This window comes from Drosophila kikkawai, chromosome 2L (assembly GCF_030179895.1).
Source record: "Drosophila kikkawai strain 14028-0561.14 chromosome 2L, DkikHiC1v2, whole genome shotgun sequence".
Classification (NCBI taxonomy): domain Eukaryota; kingdom Metazoa; phylum Arthropoda; class Insecta; order Diptera; family Drosophilidae; genus Drosophila; species Drosophila kikkawai.
The window spans coordinates 23,551,983-23,573,657 of NC_091728.1; the positions used below are offsets into that span (position 1 = coordinate 23,551,983).

Sequence of the window (21,675 nt, forward strand, 5' to 3'; positions counted from 1 at the left end):
TTTATGCGTATTATTTCACCATTTCTGCCCACCAAATGAATAAGCAAGACTGCAAAATTTTCCAACCTTTTTTTTTTTGCAATCTAATCGGGCTTTCGGGCCATGTAAGCACTCTTATTGGACGCAATCAAGCAAATGAGAGTCCCAATAAAATGAAATATATGTGTACCAAAACAGCAAACATTTCCTCGGCCGCTGTGTGTTTTTTAGATTTATTTCGCCAAGGCAGATAAGTCGAATTGTGGCCAATTTAGACAAGGTACCGCGGATAGATAATTCCGGCAAGGTCTAGGCGACATTATACCATCTGGTTGATGGTTGATGGTGAAATAATCAGCCAGGCTCTCGAAATGAATGAATAAAGGCTCTCCTGGTTACGGACCTGGGTTAAAATTCGTTGGTTATCGCATCCAAAACTAATTTTTTTATTCTAACAACTCGTGCATATTTATAGACGTGGGAAATAATTCGGGCAATATCATATAACAACAATCGAGTTTGAAAGTGAAGTGCTTTTGTTTGCACTCTAAATATTGTTTTGTTAATCAGCTTTTTAACAGGGCTTGACTTTTGGCTTTGTTTCTTTGCAAACCATTAACATTTAATGCGGCCCCAATATTTCATATCAGCATCACACATATATTATTGTCTGCGACTATATATGCAGAGATTGTTCAAAAAGATTCTGGCAGTTCTTTAAAGGTTCTCAACCTGTTAATGCAATATTAAAATAATATAAATAAAAGTATGAAGTATGGATGAAGTTAATTTTATTTGGCTTAAGCTAATTTAAAATAATTAATACAATAAGAGAATATAAATTAAATTTTGGTAAGACTCCTTGTTTTTCTCTTCTGTTTATAGTTTTAAAGCTGTTAACTTTATTAGAGGAAAATATGAGATAAATGAAAAAACATTGAGGAGAGATAAGAAATATATTCAAAATATTGCGACAAATACTAGAAAAAATATAAAAAATATAAGAATAATGCAGCAAAATCAACAAAAACGATTGAAAAAGTATAAAATAATAAAAATAAATTATAAAAAATATATATCTAAAATAGAAGAAGAAATCAATTCCTGAAATATATAAGAGATTTGAAATTGAAAATAAATATTGGACTACATTTAATAAGAAAAAAACAATGCTTTTCCTTTCGAAGATACGAAAAATTATAATTTAAGGACACTATAAATATTATAGATTAGTATGTGTTTTTTTTTATTTATTTTTTATTTATTTTTTTTTTATTCTATAAAAAAAAACTTATAAAAAATCATAATCTCATAAAAAAATGCAGAATTTTAATATTAAATAAATAATAAGTAAGCAATTAAATACAAGTTTAGTATTATTTAAATTCAAATTTCAATGTGTTTTAAAGTAATAGGACAGTATTTAAAATATAATGAATAAAATGTTAAATAATTCCCCTGTAAACCTTATTAAATATCCAAATAAACTATAACCTAATTAGTTTACCTTTAAATTAAATAAATATATATAGAATATAAAATTGATTTCTAAGAAAAGCGGAAATAGACCCCTTTATCCAACTAAATACTTTTTCAAAAATTAGTTATACTGGAAAAAAATAAGCATTGTACTTATTTATTAAAAAAGTCTCTAAAATTTAGTTTATTCAGGGCATAAAAGTTAAAATTTTAAAGAATTCCCCTGTAAACCATATTTAATATTCCAACTATACTATAATGTAATAAGTTTACCTTTAAGTAAAAACAAAAAAACTTATAATAATTAAAAACTGACTTCATAGAAAGGCTGAAATAGAGACCTTTATCCAAGTAAATATTCTTAAAAAATATAAAATGGTTAAAAATAAGCATTGAATTTATTTATAAAAACTTATAAGATTCAGTTTAGGTGGAATACCTATTTTGTGAGTGCATTTAAAGAAAACAAATGGTGACGCAGTCGCTGATATTTACTCTTACCCACTCGTTCTACTTTTCCCTCGCTCTTTAAGCCCGTATTGACGTCGACACAGAAAAACCAGAATCTTTGTGAATAAATCTCTGAGCAGCGTCGACCAATAACGGGCAGTTGTGGGATATGCCGGTTTGCGTCTATTTGGAAACTGAGTCTGGGTTCAAGGAATTCCCAACATACGACAGACTTCTGGCTGGGAATACTACGAATAGCGTCTTTAATTCCGGACATTGAGCCACCGCAGTTTATAACCAAAGTACGTGATACCATTTTTATATTGACCTTAAACCTTTGCGGCCACAAATCAGTTGGTCAACAACGTCTGTTAATTGTAATTTCTCGGCCAAAGCGGAAGAAAACAGTGTGGTTTATGGGTTTTGCATCTATGAAGTCCGGTAGTTTTCGCGTTTATGACTAGGTTTATGCGGTAACAATATATTTTATATATTTTTAAATAGCTTTAAAGAACAGTAGAATCTCTGAAGACTTTTAGAAACAGAAAAGGGCGCGTTCTTTAAAAAGTTTCAACTACGATAATAAGGCTTTTATAGATAACCTATCTAAATTAAGGTTGACATTGCTAGTACAAATATATTTTGTAATACAAAACAGTATGTTATGAGCTTAATTGATGTTTGGTAGTTATTAAGCCCATTGTGCTAATATTTATCTAATGTTACACACTTTGAGGTGGCAAAACGTACAATGGAAAAAGTGCAAATCATCTACTTTATCTAAGATTATCCCAAAGGTGATTGTCATCAAACCAAACAAAAACAAATGATAAAATCTGAACGAAAGTCATTAATAATTAACCCAATTTAAGCAGCTGCGATAAACGTTAAATAAATGAACAGAATCTGAGATAATAACAAAACATTCATAAATAATCAAATGTAAATTGAAAGGCAATTGTTCAGAAATTATTTGTAGTCTTAAAAGGTCGTAAAATTTGTATTTTCTCTATTTAATTTTAAAAATCTGGATGAAATGCACAGAATTTAATTAGAAAGCTAGGAAATACCTTAAATAATAAGAACTTATTATTTATAATCGAAAATGCCATTTAGCTTAACAAATGTTTAATGTTAAGTTTAAAAGTACAAAATATATATAACAATTTTGTTAAATTCGTTGATCATTTTAATAAAATTAAGAAAAAGCAATATTATTGATTTAGGTTTCAATGGCAATCAAAATATATACGATTTTTAGTATAGCTTACATATACCACCGAGAGTACTTAAGTGAGGGTAAGGTCAATTCGGTGCAAAACTGCCCTCTTTCCAAAAAAATGGTGTGGCGAAACGGTTAACACAATATTTGAACGATTTCTTTTTGATTTTTGTATACAAAAAAATGAGTCCCCTCAAAAAATGTTGGCTTTTTGGAGTACATCCTAACTAACTATCCACAAAAACATTCAATTTTAAAAAACTATAATTCATTACTTAAAGGATAAGTGTCCCTCCCACTCACGTGGCGTTTTCATTATTATTGCCGATTTTTTTTTATTAAAAGCGGAAGTCAAAACCCCAAGTTTTGACGAAATTAAGTTTATTTGTTCAATAAAAAATATAATAAAATTTAAAATTAAAAAAAGCTCGACGTGAGTACCTGTAGAATTAGTTAAAGAAGTTACATATGTTCCAAATTTCCAGTAGATTTTAAGTTATGTGTACAAAATGACATTTTTCAGGAGAGCGCTTTAAGCTTTGTGATTCTCATACATTAAGCACCAAACTTGGAACACAAGATTCTCAAGATTTTGAGCCTTTAAAATACAAATTAAAAAAAATAAAATAAAAAAAATTAAATACCTTACCACCCTTATAATAAGTGCATTATAGAGACTGTAAATCGATGTTTTTATATATATGTATGTATAAATCAAAATTGTATAAGTATCGCAACTAAGAAACATTAATATTGATTCGGATGCTTGTTTCTATTGGATTTACAAGTCAGTAAATTAAGCTTAATATTCAATATAGAAAAACATTTAGAGTTGTTTGACTTTGTGTCCTTTTTTCTTTATTAGTTGAAATAAATATAATAAGTGCATAAATAACAGGTTCTAAACTAAATATAAGGTTTTCAAATGTTGGGTAGATTAATTTTTAGGTTTTACAGATGTAACTTCGCTTGGATATATAAAATATGCTGATCATAATGTGGTAGGCTAGATACACATAAGGCCCACTGTACATTGTATTAGCATAGAATCAGGATAAAGCCCATTGTATTGAAGAGGCATACAAGATAAAAGCCCCGTTAGAATTAAGTATAACACTGTCATCTCTGTCTAGCTCATACATTAGCATTAAGAGATAAAAATGTACGTATACCTATCTCGCTCACGCATCGAAAGGTATAAGTAAAGGAAAAGAAACGACGCCGCGACATTCGGTGGCTTGTGTTCGAGAAGAAAAGTTTAAATAAAGCATCGGATTTATATTCTTGCGTTTACAACTATAACGTTTACAACATCAGAAGTGGTCATTACTCACTATGCCTGACGTGGATTTGAAGCAATTCTCGGTGCTCCAACTGAAGAACTGGTTGGGAGCTCTCGGACGCCCAACTTCCGGCACTAAAGCGGAGTTAATAGCGCGTCTGCAAGCAATCTCTCCAGAGACACGTGGCGATCCGCCAACCAAGACATCGAGCAGCCAGGGCGACCAACCACCAAACGGCCGATCGGCGGCAGAACCAGCAGACGAGACGGATGGAGCTGCATCTTTGCTGGAACTGCAGGAGCCACAGGGTGCAGGCTTGCAAGAGGTCTCAGGCGACGCGCACTCAATGGCGTCGCATACCTTGGACAACGTCGAGTTTGAGCAGCTATCACTCGTGGATGCCGAAAAAGCCACCCTACAGAAGATTCGTGATGAAATCGACGCAAGCATGGCCGTTTTGCAGAGGATTCACATAGAGATCGACGACGCAAACAAGAACAAATCAGTTCATGTTCAAGAAATCCATGACGTCATCGCAAATACCATGGAAGTTTCTAGAAGTGCTAACATTGGCGCCAACAGCGACGCTGTTAAGTTTAACAGCACCAAAGTGACCATCACCGCCGATAACATTGGTCCGGACAATACCAGTGTTGGAAAACAGATCGATGGAAGTGTTGATCAACGCATGAACACAAATGTAAACAAACTACTGGAATCTCCGGCAGCATCGCTTGCTTTGGCAAAAGAAGTTACAATGGAATACAACGGCAGCGTGTGTGCACGCAATTGGGTCACACAGCTTCAGAACATTGGCAAGGTGTATAATTTAGACGATGGCTGCATGCATATGCTTCTGATTGCCAAACTGAAGGGAAACGCACAACGCTGGCTGCACGCAAACGCCACGCGCATTCTGGAGCCGGCCGATCAACTTTGCGAACAACTTATTACGACGTTCGGCGTTAAAATGTCCAAAGGAGAGCTGAGAAGCGCATTCCAAAGACGTCAATGGCTTCCAGAAGAGAAGTTCGCCGCTTATTTCGAGGACAAGGTCATGCTAGCTAACGACATCAACATCGATTTGGAGGAGCTTCTGGAGAACATCATAGAAGGGATTCCAGCACCGGCGCTGCGCAACCAGGCGCGCATACAGTGCTTTTCCGAGCCGATGCAGATTCTGCGAGCCTTCGCGGAAGTCCGCTTACCAGAGCGCAAAACAGGAGGCAATTCGACAAAGCAGCTATCTGGAAAAGTTGCACTCAACAAGGATTTGCGTTGCGCCAACTGCAACTCTAAAGGGCACTTCGCCAAGGAGTGCCTCAAACCAAAGAGGGAGCCCGGTTCCTGCTACGCCTGCGGCACGTTTGGACACTTCGTCGGGCAGTGCCCGGAGCGCAAGAGTGCGAACACAAACAATTATGTAAGACAGATTAAGATTTTTTTTCACAATAGTTTTAAAACCCCATTAATTACAGAATGCCTCATAGACACAGGGAGTCCAATCTCATTTTCGAAAGTAAGCAGTATACCCAAAGAAGTTAATTTAGAAACCGTTTCGGAGAACTATTTCGGGCTGAATAAAAGCCAACTGAAGATATTTGGAAAAATTTTGTGTTACGTATTAAAAGAAAGAATAAAATGTTTTTTTTATATGTACGTGGTCCCAAACGAGTCTATGAGTCATAATGTAGTTCTTGGAAGAAATTTTATGGAAGCTTGCCAGCTGAAATTGGATCCAGACATTTTGGGAAAGGTTACAATTGACCCTTTAGATATTAAAAGAGATAGAAAAACAAATAATGATAGATTTAGTCATACAGTTAGTGATACAGTTAGTGATACAGTTAGTGAAACAGTTAGTGATACAGTTAGTGAAACAGTTAGTGAAACAGTTAGTGAAACAGTTAGTGATACAGTTAGAGAAACAGTTAGTGAAACAGTTAGTGAGACAGTTAGTGAAACAGTTAGTGAGACAGTTAGTGAAGCAGTTAGTGAGACAGCTAGCGAAACAAGTAGTGAAGCGATTAGTAAAATAGTTAGTCCTGAAATTAGTGATATAGTTAATACTACAGTTAGTAAAACGGTTATCGATACAGTTATGCCTTTGAATACGGTTATGCCCAGTTATGAGGAAACTGTTAAAGAAATCTTTAGTATTGACTATACGGAGGATGAGAAAATGAGTTATATATGCGGCACAAATATCGACCAAGGCTTAAACTGCCGATTAGAAGAGATTATTAAATGCAATTACTTTAGCGTAGAAAAGCCTGCAGAACCTTTCGTCAAATGTGAAATAAAACTGAATTTGGAAACTTCAAAACCATTTAGCTGCGCCCCAAGGCGACTAGCTTATTCAGAGAAAGAGAAATTGCAAAAATTACTAGATGAATATTTAAAAGATGGAATTATACAACCCAGCGAATCCGAATATGCTTCACCCATAGTGTTAGTCAAAAAGAAGACAGGAGACATAAGATTATGTATAGACTTTAGAAAACTGAACAAGGTTTTAATTAAAGACAATTATCCGATACCGCTTATCGATGACCTCTTAGACAAACTGGTTAACAAGAAAGTTTTTTCGAAACTTGATTTAAAAAATGGTTATTTTCATGTGTTTGTCAATAAGGAATCGGTTAAATACACCTCGTTTGTTACGCCTTTAGGACAATTCGAATTTCTTAGGATGCCAATGGGCCTGAAAACTGCATCGGCAGTGTTTCAAAGATTTGTTAACAGAATCTTCGAGGATCTTATTAGAGAGAACAAAGTGATCGTATACATGGACGACATCATGATCGCCAGTAAGGATACTGAGGAACATTTTCAGATCTTAAAGGAAGTGTTTCTCAGGTTAGCTCAAAACAAATTAGAATTAAGAATGGATAAATGTGAGTTTCTTCAAACTAATATTAAATATTTAGGATTCATTATAAATGGCGAAGGCATTAGGGCTGACGACAAAGGGATAGAAGCCATACAAAATTTTCCAGTTCCAGACAAGACTCAATCCGTGCAAAGTTTTCTAGGCTTATGTTCATACTTCCGTAGATTTATAAAAGATTTTTCAACATTAGCGAAACCATTATACGATCTTTTGAGAAAAGATGAAAAATTTAAGTTTGGAGAGAAGGAAATGAACTGTTTTTCAACGCTTAAGGAGAAGCTAGTGCAGGCACCAGTTTTAGCTATTTACAATTACAAAGACGAGGTAGAGCTGCACTGTGATGCAAGCGCTCTTGGTTTTGGTGCTGTGCTATGTCAAAAGAAAGAAGACGGGAAATTACACCCCATATTTTATTTTTCGAAGCGCACAACCGTCGCTGAGGCAAAATATCACAGTTTCGAACTGGAGACAATGGCTATTATTCACGCACTTCGAAGATTTAGAATATATTTATATGGAAAACGCTTTAAAATTATTACCGACTGTAATTCGCTTACTTTAACCCTTAATAAGATTGAACTTAATCCGCGAATAGCTAGATGGGCGTTAGAGCTCCAAAACTACGACTATGAGCTCATACATAGAGAAGGAAAAAGAATGCAGCATGTTGATGCTCTTAGTAGATGCACAAATATTCTGATTGTAGAGTCGAATACGTTCGAAGATAATTTAGTAATCTGCCAGGCCAAAGATCCAAAAGTTCAGGAGATTAAAAAACGGTTAGAAAAAGACGAACATAAGTTATTTGAAATGAGAAACGGAATTATTTATAGAAAATGCAACGATGGTAGACTATTATTTTATGTTCCTACGGATATGGAAGAGCATGTTCTATATAAATATCACAATGAGGTCGGACATGTAGGTAGAGACAAAATGTTGGATAGTATTTTGAAATCTTATTGGTTTCCCAGTGCCAAAGAAAAATGTTTAAGTCATATAGAAAATTGTTTAAAATGTGTCGCGTTCTCCCCTAAAATAGGCAAGGAAGGATTTCTGCATTGCATTCCGAAAGGTAGCAAACCATTCGAACTAATACACGTCGATCATTATGGTCCAGTCGACTCAGGTAGATCAAAAAAACACATTTTTGTCGTGATCGACGGTTTTACGAAGTTTGTACGCTTATATGCCACAAAGACTACGAATACAAGGGAAGTCGTTACCGCCCTTAAGGACTATTTTAGAGCATATAGCAAGCCTAAATGCATCATATCAGACAGAGGAAGTTGTTTTACATCCAAAGAGTTCGATGATTTTGTGTCAGAGTTTGATATAAAGCATATGAAGATTGCAACTGGATCACCTCAGGCTAACGGGCAGGTTGAAAGAGTCAATAGAAGTTTAGGTCCAATGATAGCGAAGCTAATAGAACCAGAGAAGGGTATATATTGGGACACAGTAATAGATAAAGTTGAACACGTGTTAAATAATACGCAACACCGTAGTATCAAGCAAACCCCAAGCAAAGTGCTTTTTGGCTTAGAACAGAGAGGAAAAACTGTGGATGAGTTAAAAGAAAAACTAGAAGAAATAGATAATACTCCAGAAGAAAGGGACTTGAAGAAAATTAGAACCGAAGCAGAAAAGAATCAAGGAAAAACTCAAGCGTATAACAAAAAGCATTATGATAAGACCGCAAGAAAGCCATCTGAATACAAAAAAGGAGATTATGTGATGGTGAAAAATTTCGACTGCACAGCAGGTGTTTCTAGAAAGTTAATTCCAAAAAATAAGGGCCCATATGTAATTTCAAAAGTATTAAGAAACGACAGGTTTTTGTTGAAGGACGTAGAAGGTTTCCAGGTATCTCGTAACCCTTACCAAGGTGTCTGGAGCATTCAAAATATTAAGCATTGGATAGGTAAAAAGAAAAAGCACGATTAAGCAATAATAATTATGATGAACTGCAATAATATGTAAATATGTATAAATATAAGAAAAATTTTAATTCATTGTAAATATATGTACAAATAAGTAATATAAACCATGATCAGGGGATCAGCTAGTCAGGACGGCCGAGTTGTGGTAGGCTAGATACACATAAGGCCCACTGTACATTGTATTAGCATAGAATCAGGATAAAGCCCATTGTATTGAAGAGGCATACAAGATAAAAGCCCCGTTAGAATTAAGTATAACACTGTCATCTCTGTCTAGCTCATACATTAGCATTAAGAGATAAAAATGTACGTATACCTATCTCGCTCACGCATCGAAAGGTATAAGTAAAGGAAAAGAAACGACGCCGCGACATTCGGTGGCTTGTGTTCGAGAAGAAAAGTTTAAATAAAGCATCGGATTTATATTCTTGCGTTTACAACTATAACGTTTACAATAAGTAGATGAATATATAGTTTTTATATACACACATATATAATTGATATGTATTTGGTGTTTTCTGATATAATACCTTAACAGGAGCATGATTTTATCATGTCAAAGAAACTTACATCTTGTAATATGCTTATGTCTTTGGCGTTTAAAGAAGACTAAAATAAATACTGTCTTCGAAGTTTTCATTTAAGTAGGAATCGGACTAGATTGGTGACAATTAAAATACATATCCTTGGGTTTCAAAACCTAGCTGCTCTCGGAAGTATCGGATCGGATCAAAGAGGATTATGGTTTAAAAGTCATTTTGGATTTAGGTGGTGCCCAAAAGTATGCAACCAAATGGTAACAAATAAGAAACAATCAAAGAACGCATTTTCCAATGATGTGAAATCCTCAGCTATCCTTAGCACTTATCACTTCTCCTCCAGTTTCCGTTTAGTAGACCAAGCGAATGGCCTGCTGTCCGTGGAAAATGTCACTCCTCACCAGCACCTCGTAGCTGCTCAGCCGGATCTCTTGTCCGCCGAACGGGATTTGCAGGCAGCGATTGGACTGCTCAATAACACCCGGGGTCAGGGATCCGCAGTAGTGACCCCTGCCAATGTACAGTGGCTCCCCGCCAGGCGTACGTCCCGCGATGACGGCTCCTGGAGCCACATTTCCTCCATAGGCAGGCACCCAGTGGTACTTGCCCTGGCCCACCAGCATCTGATAGGAAGGCTCCACGATCTCCCGGCCGCCGTGGGCTATGTAGGCACATCCCTGGCTGGGAATGGCCTTGCCCGGGACGTGGACACCGCGGTAGTAGGCTCGGCACACCAGCAACTGGGACATGTTGCTGTCGTGGCCTCCAACGACGGCATCCGAACTGTAGTAGTATCCCGGCTCGGCGGACACCCACACATCGTAGTTGTTGCCGTAGCCGTAGGCATCGTAAGTCGACGGAGCAGCGTACTCAGCCGGCGTGTAGGAGGAGCAACTGGCTCCGTAGGGATCGTAAGTAGAGGCGGGCGTGAAGGACGAACCCACGGCTGGCACTGATATGGCGGTTACGGACACCTCGGCGGGAGTGTACGATGGCGGTGGTGGGGCCGAGCTCACCTCTGCTGGGGTGAAAGTTGGCTTGGGCGGCGGAGGTGGTGGCATCACCAGGACACCGCCAACTGGCGGAGGTGGTGGTGGAGGACGTGGCATCACCATCACTCCTCCCACCGGAGGCAATGGATCCGGTGTGGGCGTGTACGCTGGCGGCCTGTCAGTCATGGGGAAGGGCATCGCCGCCATGTCCGGATAGGGATACGGTTTGGCAGCCAGCACAGGAGCTGGCGGCGATGGTGGTGGCGGCGGGGTCAGCGGACACTTCTCCGCCTCCTCCAGCGGCGGAGGAGGCGGCGGCAGCTGCCAGCCCGGCACCACGCGGCGTTCCTCTACCAGAATCTCATAGGAATCCAGGCGACGCTCGGCACCGCGATAGGCGATGAACAGTGCCCGGTGGACCGAGGAGATCTTGCCAATGATCAGGTGGCCCTCATAGTGACCCCGACCAATGTACACCGGCTGGTCCAGGGAGGTGCGTCCGCAGAGCACTGCATTCTCGGGTATCACATGGTCGTAGCACTTGATCCACACCAGATTTTGGCCACAAAGCACCTCAAAAATGTCCTTGGGCAGGGCCTCGCCGCGCTGCGAAATGAAGCCAAGCTGCTTCGAGGGCACTACCTTGCACACTAGCATATCGCCCTCGTGCTCTGCTCTGCCCACGTAGATCATGGCGCCATCTTCATCGTTACCCCCGACCACAGCTTCCTCGGGAATGGAGGAGTAGGCCGAGGATTGCACCCACTTGTAGGCTGTAAAGGGGGAACAAGAGGTTAGTTTGGGGTTTTTAATTATAGAATAAAAAAAAATAATAAAATTTTTTTTGGGGTTTTAGAACGGAAAGAGAAAGTTTTTGGTTTAAAAAAAAAAAATACAAGTAAGGAGTTTAAAAATTAAATAATGGAGGTTTCTGTTTAGAAAAGAAGAGGGTTTTGTATAGGTTAAATAATATAGGTATGGGTTTGTGGTTTATTAAACAAACTATGTTAAGTCTTTAAGAAGTTTTTATGGGTACATTCGGGGTTGTAGGGGTTGCAGGCTGTTGAAGTATATTTAGGGGTGTTTTTATGTAAGGTTTTTGTTACATCTAAAGTGTCAGCTTATTTCATATGTTTAACAAATATTTGTTGTTTAGTTTTAAACACATTTCATACGACTTCAAGCTGTTTATTCTTAAGAAATCCTTATCTTGCCCCATAAATTTGATGGTCTTTGTTGACATAAGAACACGTTTTATATTTAATACCAACTCAAGTTTGATTAGAACTCCAAAAAAACGAGTACGAGTACAAGTATTAGATAAAAGTGTCATTCTTAAGCAGTTCCTTAATAAATAAACTCATAACTCATTATATAATATTTAAATTCCCTTCAAAAACTCTAAGAAATAGAAAAATGAAATAATTTTCTCAGTGGTTAACAATCAGTTTTATTTTCAGTGCGATTACAGGTTTGATCTGGGCTAAATGCATATGCTTCCAACGAAGCTCCAACTTCCACTACCTACTGCCGGCAAAGCACCTCGTAGGAGGAGAGACGGATCTCCCGGCCGCCGTAGGGAATGTACAGGCAACGCTGGCTGGCCGAGATCAGGCCCGGAGTGAGGCTGCCCTGGTAATGTCCGCGGCCATAGTAGATGGGCTCCCCGTTACGGGCGCGTCCCGTGGATACGGCATTGGGCGGCAGATGGTGGCCAGCATGGGCCCACACATAGCCGTAGCCGGTGAGTACCTCGTAGCTGGGCTTCTGGAACTCATAGCCCCCGAAGCAGACGTAGGCACAGCCCTTGCTGGGAATCACCTTGGCGGGCAGCATCTCGCCCTCGTGCATCGCCCGTCCGGCGTAGATGGGAGTCCGGTCGGAGTCGTGGCCGGCCACCACGGCACCTGGCGGCGTGTAGCTGGGCGAGGCAGCCACCCAGACGTCTTGCTGCTGATGGATGAGCACCTCGTAGGTGTTGATCCTGACCTCCTGGCCGCCGAACGGGATGTACAGACAGCCGTGCGAGGGATGCACCTTGCCCACCGTCAGGCTGCCGGCATGATGGCCGCGTCCCACGTAGAGAGGCTCGCCGGTGCGAGTGTTGCCACTACGCACGGCATTCGGAGGCACTCCGCCACTGGCACTGGGCACCCAGGCAAAGCCCTGGCCCACCAGCACCTCGTAGTGGGTCTTCTGGTGTTCTGTGCCGCCGTAGGCCACGTAGGCGCAGCCCTTGCTGGGAATCACCTTGGCCGGAAGGTTCTCGCCCTCGTGGAAGGATCGGCCCACATAGATGGGCGAGCGGTCCGCGTCATGGCCACCGATCACCGCGTACGGAGGCAGGGGCGAGCGAGGAGACGAGTGCACCCAGGTGTGTTCTGCAAGGAGAGAGGACCAGAGGCGGTGAGGCGATAAGCTAGGCAATGGCACGCGATAAGATAGCCTGACTCTACTACACAGAGCGAAAAAGCCAGCAGTGTCAATGAGAAAAAAACTAAATATTGACTCGCAGCAAATTCAAGTTCAAGATCTTAATAATCATAACATATGGATACTGATGCTCTGACGTTTTTTCTCTGTTTCGATATATGCTATATATTGCTTGCTGTTCGATTCGTGGGGGTTTTCGGGGTCTGGGGCTGGGTTCTGGGTTCAAGTGGGATTTTTGGGATTTCAGAGGCGTAGGGCTGTCACCCTGGGCTCACTGCACTCGTCCTACCAACGGTCACAACTGCTCCTGGCTGCACATTGCCTGGAAGAGTGCAAAGAAAGGCGGAGAAACGTAAAAGTCACTCAAGGCTCTTTGCATAAAAGATACCAAATTCGAGGTAAATTCCCAAAGAATTTGATATCTTTTCACCCGTATATGGGGGCTACATATCCTTAAGATATTATGAAAATATCACAGAATAGTATTCTTAACATAGAACTCTGGGATATATGCATATATATTATTTATCCCACAACCTCTAGATATTTAAAGATATATTAAAGTGTCTAAAAGTAAGTTGTAAAGTGTGTTTACAACTCTTATCTCAAAAGTTATAAGCAAAACGTGCTTGCAGAGTTGTAAATAAATTATTTTAGACACCAAAAATATTATTGGAAAACTTTACAAGCTTCTTATTTTCATTATCGAAGATCTCTTTTGCATCACACGATATCATTTTTTGCAACAATCGATTGCTAACTTGCAGCGATTACTCATTCCGCTTACCCATTGTGTGTAATTTGTTGATAAGGGGTTATTCCTTCTGATAAATAATAAAATGTCTTTCCAATGCGTAGATATTCCTCTAATTTTTCGATGAAGCGACTGCACAGATTGAGGTTCGCAATTTCACTGAAGAGTTGCTGAACAAGAGCCGGGCGTTAAAACCCTGGCCACAATTATTTGTCACCCTTCCAAACCTTATCGGCGAGCTTTTATCTATCAATACCGCCCATATTCCATATGTATATATTTTTGTTTGTATGGAAAAACGAGTGCAGTTGATATTGAGCAATATATCTCTGTTCCAGAGAAAGCTCCAGTCGTTCCATTAAAGCCATCCTCTTATCAGCTGGGCAATGAGTCACTATCTCGATCCAGGCGGTACTTTTTGGGATAACAAAAGCTCAGAACAGGTGGGCATTGTTACAGGTGATATTGCTTTGTTTTTTTCGGCAATCGACAGGTGGAACCCCATTTAAATGAACCCATAAACCTTATGACGTGTACCAGAAGCCGGTAACTAAAATCCCCTGTTTAAGTGCCGATAAGATGGGGCTAACTTTAGCACAAACTATTAGAGAGAGGATGAAGGAATTTTGGGAAAAGATCGATAATATATAGGGATACTTCAAAATATCAATTGAATTTAGAAAAACATAATAACAAATGTGAAGAATCATAAGAAAGTATTGCAAGTTCATGGTATAGAAATAAAGAAACCCAAAGAAAATCCAAAGCTTTTAAAGGTTATAAAAAATATTATTTACCTCATTTGAAGAGAGTTTAGTATTTGCAAGAAGAATTTAACCAGATGAAAGAACCTTTTCGTAAGCTTAAAGAAATATTAATACTTTCCCGAAGAAAACCAACAGCAGGAAAAACATTTAATCTTTTTATGGAACCACTGCACATCTCGGGGGACTTTCACTTTTCCAAGAAATCCACAAATACATAAGGGATCTAGACTTTTCTTATACTGAAGTGTGACTCAACTTGTTGTCCTACTTGTTATTGATTGTACTATCGAGCATTAAAGTTATAGTTGTTCCCTCATTGACTCATTTCCAAACTCCACACCCACAAGCATGACTGTTCAAAACAGGCCTTCGAAACCCCTAAATCTTAATCATTACATTACCTGTCCGCATGCTTGGTCTTACTTTTTGTTTTGTTCTAGAAATAATAAATAAATTCCTCAACTTGGAAGTTGATCCATGGACAGCAACACCGTGTACATACAATGTACATAGGTACCTTTTACGAACTTATTGATCAAGTTTATTTTTGACTGCCGACCGATAAGATTCGCCGGCAACTGCTGATAGATAAAACCGAGCGCAGGGTGTACCAAAAGTACCTCTCTGCACAAGATCGATTGACTAATGATCGCTAGCTCCCTTCCTGTTTGATATTTTGTTATGAAATTTAAATTGTTTCCACCCAAAAGTGACACCTGTCAGTGTCTAAAGTGGCGACCGTAACGCAGCCTGCAGACTGGGAAAGTAAAGAGGAGCCCTGCTAAAATATATATACATTTATTATATGTATTGCATGGTGTACGTAGTACTTACAGTCCCAGCAACTGTGACTAAGATATGTTATCAAAGTCGGTTAACACAGCCGACCGATAAGGCCACGGCGCAGCTTTTAAAGCCCAACGGCTGTGAGGCTAGGAGCCAGTCGTTAACTTCAGTCCGAACAGAACGAACCCAGCCGGCGTATATTTATACTCTACGTTCCAGACCCAAGTCAGCAAACACACAACATGGGAGGTGAGAAAAGTGACGATCGGGGTGTGACCCCCCACAATTCCTGCGAAAAAAAGCGACCATGACAACTAGTATCGATAGTACCACCTGACAGCCGTAATCCCTTGGAGCTTTGGAAGCTTTCCACAGATCTGGCGATTTCACACCGGGAATAGATAATAAAACAGACTGAGTGATTAATGGGTACAGTTGGGTAGTGTTGGATAAAGAGTGCTTGCCTCTCAGTGTACTTACTTTGGTGAGATCTTTACTCACTTAAAAATTAACAAGTGAATAACTAAATGAATAAATGAACACTTAAATGAACACCTACTAAGCAAAGTGAACTAAAAATAACGATGTCAGGTAACCTTTTAATTTTTCTTTCCGAAGTGAACATGTACAATTTATAAATAGAAGTGAACCACTGAAGAACATCTTTACTATTTCCACTGAAATGAACATATTCATTTTATCTTCAAAACGTTATCTTGTTCATTTTGTTCACTAAAATAATTCATAGAATTAAATTAAATTAAACAACCATTTTATCCAGAGCAATTGTTACTGACCTCCTGTAAACCTTTCTCCACAGACTACCAATGGATCAGCAGCAATGTCTACGGAGGCCTGCCAGGTGGCGCCGTCCTCGGCGGCCATGACTCCGATCAGGATCCCATTTTCGTTGGCCGTGCCTACCACAACGGCGAGATGCTGCCAGCCAAGGTGGTGCCCAACAAACAGCAAGCCTACGTGGCCTGGGGCGGAGAGGAGATCAGCAAGCACGACTATGAGGTGCTCGTCGGCGATCACTTCTCGTGGATCCCGGCCAGTGGTGGCTTCGTTCCGCCCCACTCCCTTCGCGTTGGCCAGACCTCCGACGGCGAGGCCCTGTATGTGGGACGTGGCTACTTCCAGGGCAGCCTGACGCCTGGCAAGGTGCATCCCTCGCACCAGTGCCTGTACATCCCCTACGGAGGACGGGAGGTGAGAATTGAAGCCAATTAAGGGGATACCTCATGGGAGGCACCTTTGAGATCTGGAACTTATGGTTTTCTTTTAAATTCTAGCATCGTCTGGATGCCTATGAAGTGCTTGTCCAGCCTGAGACCTGGATTTCCGCTTCTGGACGCGGTATTATCCCCGGAACCGTGGTGGGCGGCCATGATTGCGATGGCGATCAGATCTACATTGGTCGCGCCTACCACGAGGGCGACCTGATCCCGGCCAAGGTTATTCCCAATAAGGGCTGCGCCTATGTGCCCTACGGAGGCGGCGAGGTGGTCAAGCACGACTACGAGCTGCTGGCCGGCTACGGTTATGGTTGGGTGCACGACAGCCACGGCAATGTTCCCGGCAATGCCGTACTCTGCGGCCGCACGTCCGACGGAGAGCCGCTCTACATCGGCAGGGCCCACCACCACGGTAGCTTGACTCCCGGAAAGATCCATCAGTCGCATCACTGCCTCTACATCCCCTTCGGCGGCGAGGAGGTGCGTCTAGACCACTACGAGGTCCTGGTCAAGGCCTAATCTGTTTCCGTTCGACTTCTGCCCTCTAATTTATAACTCATCAGTCTCAAATAAACTACTTTGTTTTTCCATTCGATATGATTTTAATTTGGTTTAATGGGATAATGGAAGATTAAAGGTTAAATAGAAACCGAGTAATACTAAGGAAAAACATTTCTTAATGTTTCTATTTTATTTTCACCAACAAGCAAAGAAACGTGGAGTTAAGCAACTTAATAATAAAGAAATTTATTAATGAACTTGTTCTTGGAAGGCTGTCAAACGGGCAGACAGGCGTTTCTTGATAGATAATGATCAAGGATATAAGAAGAATCGTAAAATGTTAAGATACGAAGTGTAACATTTACTTAACCGACTTGAATAATTCGTTCTGAAGAATGTATTGTTAAAAGTTTTAACTTAAAACAATTACTTAAACTTAAAACAATCAGTGTAATATTTGATATGAGGCAATTATATACTCTTTCTTAAGAATAAAGCATTTTTTAAATAAAAAGTTCAGGAACGTTTGGTTTTTTTTTTTATTTTAACAAGTAATTTTTAAGAAAAAGTGTTAATATTTTAAAATATTTAAGTATATTACGTATGTATGTATGTAAAGAGTTTATAATTCAATATAAGAAACAACAATTTGTTTGTTCAAAACAGTCCTTTCCACTTAAGAGCTAGTGAACAAGGCCAAACGATTGTTAAAAACTTAAATGCAATGATTTGTCACCTATACACTTTATCGACAATATATTTTATAAGTCATTATGTACATATACAGTGGATTATAATGAAAGTCGTTAAGGAAATGAGATTTCTTTTAAACACTAAAATTTATTGGTGTGTAAATTAAAAAATAATAGTAGTTTTTGTTTGCTAACAGCACGAGATGAGCTTCGATGTCAGATTTGCCTTATTTATTTGTTGTTTTAATGGATTTTTCATTTTATAATAAATTTTTAGGAGAATAGCTTTTATTCAAGAAATGCTGAGCTTAAAATTTTAAGATAAGAAAATGTTACTAATTGCTGAACGAAATTTGCTTCTAGACACTGTACTTATTAAGTACCTCTCTGTCGAACGTATTGATCAAGTTGATTTCCGGCCGATAAGATTGGCCGGCAACTGCAAAAAGATATAACCGGACGAAAGATTGCATATAAAAAGGTAAAATGTGCAATCGGTTTTTATTCAACTCTAAGACTTCAGCGGCAGTTAATCAATCAATCAAAAGTTATTTTTTTACGTATATCCTGCAACTTTCTTATAAGTATACAAAATGAGTTACTCTTTAATATTTACCCTGTTGGTCATGTCAGCATTGGCCCATTCTGCTTTCCTTGACCAACTTCTCGATAAAGAATGGCAAGCCTTTACCAAGGAACATCGGAAGAACTATCAGGATAAAGACGTAGAGCAACTTCGTTACATGATCTTCAACGAGAATAGGATCAAGATTGCCGAGCACAATCGGCGATTCGCTAATGGAGAGGTGAGCTTCAAGATGGCGATCAACGAGTATTCCGACTTGATGAGTCAGGAGTTCAGCGATCTGATGACCGGCCTCAGCTTCAGCGAGTACGAGGAGATGAGGTGAGAAACCTGTGAAATATGAGTGTTAAACTTACTTCTTATATTCTGAATTTCCTAATTCTAGCACATTTGATGAGGGACTGACCTTCATTTCGCCGGAGCATGTCACCCTGCCCGATTCAGTGGATTGGCGTTCCGAGGGAGCAGTGACCGGAGTCAAGAATCAAAAGAGTTGCGGCAGCTGTTGGGCCTTCTCCACCACAGGATCTCTAGAGGGTCAGCATTTCCGCAAGACCGGAAACCTGGTCTCTCTCTCGGAGCAGAATCTTGTAGACTGCTCGGGGGGGTCCTATGGAAATCATGGTTGCAGCGGTGGTACTATGACCCGGGCCTTCAAGTACATCAAGGACAATGGCGGCATCGACACCGAGGAATCGTATCCCTACAAGGCCGTCAATGACAAGTGTAAATTCAACAGGGCCACGATTGGAGCTACAATCAACGGATTTGTGGCACTGCCAGCAGGTGACGAAAAGAAATTGGCTGAGGCCGTGGCCACCATCGGACCCATTTCCGTGGCCATACATGTCGTTCCCGGATCCTTCCAACACTACTCCTCGGGCGTTTACATCGAGCCAAAATGCAATCCCAAAAAGATTAATCACGCTGTCCTGGCTGTTGGCTACGGCACTGAGGGCGGCAGGGACTTTTGGCTGGTGAAGAACTCCTGGGGAGGCAGCTGGGGCGACAAGGGATACATCAAGATGCTGCGCAATGGGAACAACCAGTGTGGCATCTCCTCGATGGCCTGCTATCCAACGGTTTAGAAGATTAGTACATATACATTTAAGCATAGCTAACACGCTAACAATATAAACACTACATATAATTAGAATGTATTTTCATTAATTTTAAATTGGGCGCAAAAATAATCCTTGGTGGTTTTAAATGGAAATGAACGAAAGTAGTCCTCGGCTGCTTGCAAGCGAAGGCTAAACTTAGCAAAAACAATAATTACTTTAGTATGTTTTTTCAAGGGTAAAATATACATGTATATGTCATGTCTACCGCACCTTCTGGATAGATTAGACAGATAGATTTATACTTTTATAACTCATATCTCACATTATAAGGTGGGTGTATTCCCAGAAGAAGGTTCTTTAACTGATCTTGGCAAAGCCTTACATTGAAGTCAAGATAAAAGTTCAATCCTGTCAGAAATTATTAAATAAATTCAGAGTTACAAATAAGATTGGTAAAAAGATAGCCATAAGAATTGTACAATTTTTGACGCCGAAATGACTAATTCGTCCGGAAAAAAGCACGGTCAGAAGACTTTCTTTATTTATGAAGTATTTCCGAGGTATGAAGCAATCGGGATTACAAAAATTGTATATGCGAATATAAAAATCGTACTGATAAGTAGAGATAAGCATTCATTTAAGCAATTTGAACTTATCCATTGCGCATATAAAAGGCTTAAATATTAAATTGTTTTTATTAAGTATCGAGACGTCTTCGAGAGTTAGTCCTTTAGTAAAGTGTGAATAATCAATTTCTTCCTTGTACAAAATGAGTAAAACCATAATATTTATCCTATTGGCCATGACGGCGCTGGCCAATGCCGCATTATTTGACCAAGTTATCGATAAAGAATGGCTAACCTTCGCCATGGAGCACCGTAAGAACTATAAGGATGCAGCTGAAGAGCAACTGCGCCACAAGATCTTCAAAGAGAACAGGATCAAGATTGCCGAGCACAATCGGCGATTCGCTAATGGAGAGGTGAGCTTCAAGATGGCTGTCAACGAGTATTCCGACTTGACGAGCCAGGAGTTCAGCGATCTGATGACCGGCCTCAACAATAGCGAGCTCGAAGAGATGAGGTAAATATACTATGCATTAATAGTGTTAAACTTACTTTAAATATTCTGAATTTCTTGATTCCAGGATTTTTGATCAGAGCTTGAATGGAAAGACCTTTATATCTCCAGATTACGTGACCCTGCCCGAATCAGTGGATTGGCGTTCCGAGGGAGCAGTGACCGGAGTCAAGAATCAAAAGAGTTGCGGCAGCTGTTGGGCCTTCTCCACCACAGGATCTCTAGAGGGTCAGCATTTCCGCAAGACCGGAAACCTGGTCTCTCTCTCGGAGCAGAATCTTGTAGACTGCTCGGGGGGGTCCTATGGAAATCATGGTTGCAGCGGTGGTACTATGACCCGGGCCTTCAAGTACATCAAGGACAATGGCGGCATCGACACCGAGGAATCGTATCCCTACAAGGCCGTCAATGACAAGTGTAAATTCAACAGGGCCACGATTGGAGCTACAATCAACGGATTTGTGGCACTGCCAGCAGGTGACGAAAAGAAATTGGCTGAGGCCGTGGCCACCATCGGACCCATTTCCGTGGCCATACATGTCGTTCCCGGATCCTTCCAACACTACTCCTCGGGCGTTTACATCGAGCCAAAATGCAATCCCAAAAAGATTAATCACGCTGTCCTGGCTGTTGGCTACGGCACTGAGGGCGGCAGGGACTTTTGGCTGGTGAAGAACTCCTGGGGAGGCAGCTGGGGCGACAAGGGATACATCAAGATGCTGCGCAATGGGAACAACCAGTGTGGCATCTCCTCGATGGCCTGCTATCCAACGGTTTAGAAGATTAGTACATATACATTTAAGCATAGCTAACACGCTAACAATATAAACACTACATATAATTAGAATGTATTTTCATTAATTTTAAATTGGGCGCAAAAATTATCCTTGTCGGTTTTAAACGGAAATGAACGAAAGTAGTCCTCGGCTGCTTGTAAGCGAAGGCTAAACTTAGCAAAAACAATAATTACTTTAGTATGTTTTTTTAAGGGTAA

At 40.1% G+C, this 21,675-nt stretch overlaps 6 protein-coding genes across 9 annotated transcripts; 4 read left to right on the top strand and 2 right to left on the bottom strand.

Annotated features, from left to right (window-relative positions):
* The first annotated feature begins 2,349 nt into the window (after positions 1-2,349).
* Positions 2,350-6,072, top strand: LOC108081786 (uncharacterized). The gene is made up of 2 exons (XM_017177004.3): positions 2,350-5,836; positions 5,892-6,072. The coding sequence occupies exons 1-2, from the start codon at positions 4,466-4,468 to the stop codon at positions 5,901-5,903; spliced, it is 1,383 nt and encodes a 460-aa protein (XP_017032493.2). The 5' UTR covers positions 2,350-4,465; the 3' UTR covers positions 5,904-6,072.
* A 3,578-nt stretch (positions 6,073-9,650) lies between these two features.
* LOC108081209 (uncharacterized) lies at positions 9,651-16,100 on the bottom strand. 2 transcript variants are annotated; one of them, XM_070284996.1, is made up of 2 exons: positions 16,001-16,100; positions 9,651-11,553 (listed from the first exon to the last, which is right to left on the bottom strand). In XM_070284996.1, exon 2 carries the CDS (start codon positions 11,471-11,473, stop codon positions 10,139-10,141), a length of 1,335 nt encoding a protein of 444 aa, XP_070141097.1. In that variant the 5' UTR covers positions 11,474-11,553; positions 16,001-16,100; the 3' UTR covers positions 9,651-10,138. The 2 variants fall into 2 exon arrangements, with proteins under 2 accessions (XP_070141097.1, XP_017031770.1); XM_017176281.2 differs by lacking the exon at positions 16,001-16,100 and adding an exon at positions 14,001-14,132.
* Positions 12,203-14,137, bottom strand: LOC108081210 (uncharacterized). 2 transcript variants are annotated; one of them, XM_017176283.3, is made up of 3 exons: positions 14,001-14,118; positions 13,503-13,535; positions 12,203-13,161 (listed from the first exon to the last, which is right to left on the bottom strand). In XM_017176283.3, exons 1-3 carry the CDS (start codon positions 14,002-14,004, stop codon positions 12,305-12,307), a joined length of 894 nt encoding a protein of 297 aa, XP_017031772.1. In that variant the 5' UTR covers positions 14,005-14,118; the 3' UTR covers positions 12,203-12,304. The 2 variants fall into 2 exon arrangements, with proteins under 2 accessions (XP_017031772.1, XP_017031773.1); XM_017176284.3 differs by lacking the exon at positions 13,503-13,535 and having other exon boundaries at positions 14,001-14,137.
* On the top strand, positions 15,638-17,348 carry LOC108081263 (uncharacterized). 2 transcript variants are annotated; one of them, XM_017176357.3, is made up of 3 exons: positions 15,638-15,769; positions 16,341-16,732; positions 16,816-17,348. In XM_017176357.3, exons 1-3 carry the CDS (start codon positions 15,763-15,765, stop codon positions 17,275-17,277), a joined length of 861 nt encoding a protein of 286 aa, XP_017031846.1. In that variant the 5' UTR covers positions 15,638-15,762; the 3' UTR covers positions 17,278-17,348. The 2 variants fall into 2 exon arrangements, with proteins under 2 accessions (XP_017031846.1, XP_070141107.1); XM_070285006.1 differs by lacking the exon at positions 15,638-15,769 and adding an exon at positions 15,972-16,111.
* A 1,123-nt stretch (positions 17,349-18,471) lies between these two features.
* LOC108080902 (cathepsin L1-like) lies at positions 18,472-19,693 on the top strand. The gene is made up of 2 exons (XM_017175804.3): positions 18,472-18,858; positions 18,923-19,693. Exons 1-2 carry the CDS (start codon positions 18,545-18,547, stop codon positions 19,623-19,625), a joined length of 1,017 nt encoding a protein of 338 aa, XP_017031293.1. The 5' UTR covers positions 18,472-18,544; the 3' UTR covers positions 19,626-19,693.
* A 626-nt stretch (positions 19,694-20,319) lies between these two features.
* LOC121502371 (cathepsin L1-like) lies at positions 20,320-21,528 on the top strand. Its single transcript, XM_041775764.2, has 2 exons — positions 20,320-20,684; positions 20,749-21,528. The coding sequence occupies exons 1-2, from the start codon at positions 20,371-20,373 to the stop codon at positions 21,458-21,460; spliced, it is 1,026 nt and encodes a 341-aa protein (XP_041631698.1). The 5' UTR covers positions 20,320-20,370; the 3' UTR covers positions 21,461-21,528.
* Positions 21,529-21,675: the final 147 nt, after the last annotated feature.

What these genes read in the sequence shown, in the direction of transcription:
- LOC121502371 (XM_041775764.2), top strand. Translation starts at nt 20,371, where the DNA reads ATGAGTAAAACCATAATATTTATCCTATTGGCCATGACGGCGCTGGCC. An exon ending in AGCGAGCTCGAAGAGATGAG is followed by an intron (nt 20,685 to 20,748) that starts GTAAATATACTA and finishes TCTTGATTCCAG; the next exon opens with GATTTTTGATCAGAGCTTGA.
- LOC108081210 (XM_017176283.3), bottom strand. An exon ending in AGGAGCAGTTGTGACCGTTG is followed by an intron (nt 13,162 to 13,502) that starts GTAGGACGAGTG and finishes CTCTCCTTGCAG; the next exon opens with AACACACCTGGGTGCACTCG.
- LOC108081786 (XM_017177004.3), top strand. Translation starts at nt 4,466, where the DNA reads ATGCCTGACGTGGATTTGAAGCAATTCTCGGTGCTCCAACTGAAGAAC.
- LOC108080902 (XM_017175804.3), top strand. Translation starts at nt 18,545, where the DNA reads ATGAGTTACTCTTTAATATTTACCCTGTTGGTCATGTCAGCATTGGCC. An exon ending in AGCGAGTACGAGGAGATGAG is followed by an intron (nt 18,859 to 18,922) that starts GTGAGAAACCTG and finishes TCCTAATTCTAG; the next exon opens with CACATTTGATGAGGGACTGA.
- LOC108081263 (XM_017176357.3), top strand. An exon ending in TCCCCTACGGAGGACGGGAG is followed by an intron (nt 16,733 to 16,815) that starts GTGAGAATTGAA and finishes TTTAAATTCTAG; the next exon opens with CATCGTCTGGATGCCTATGA.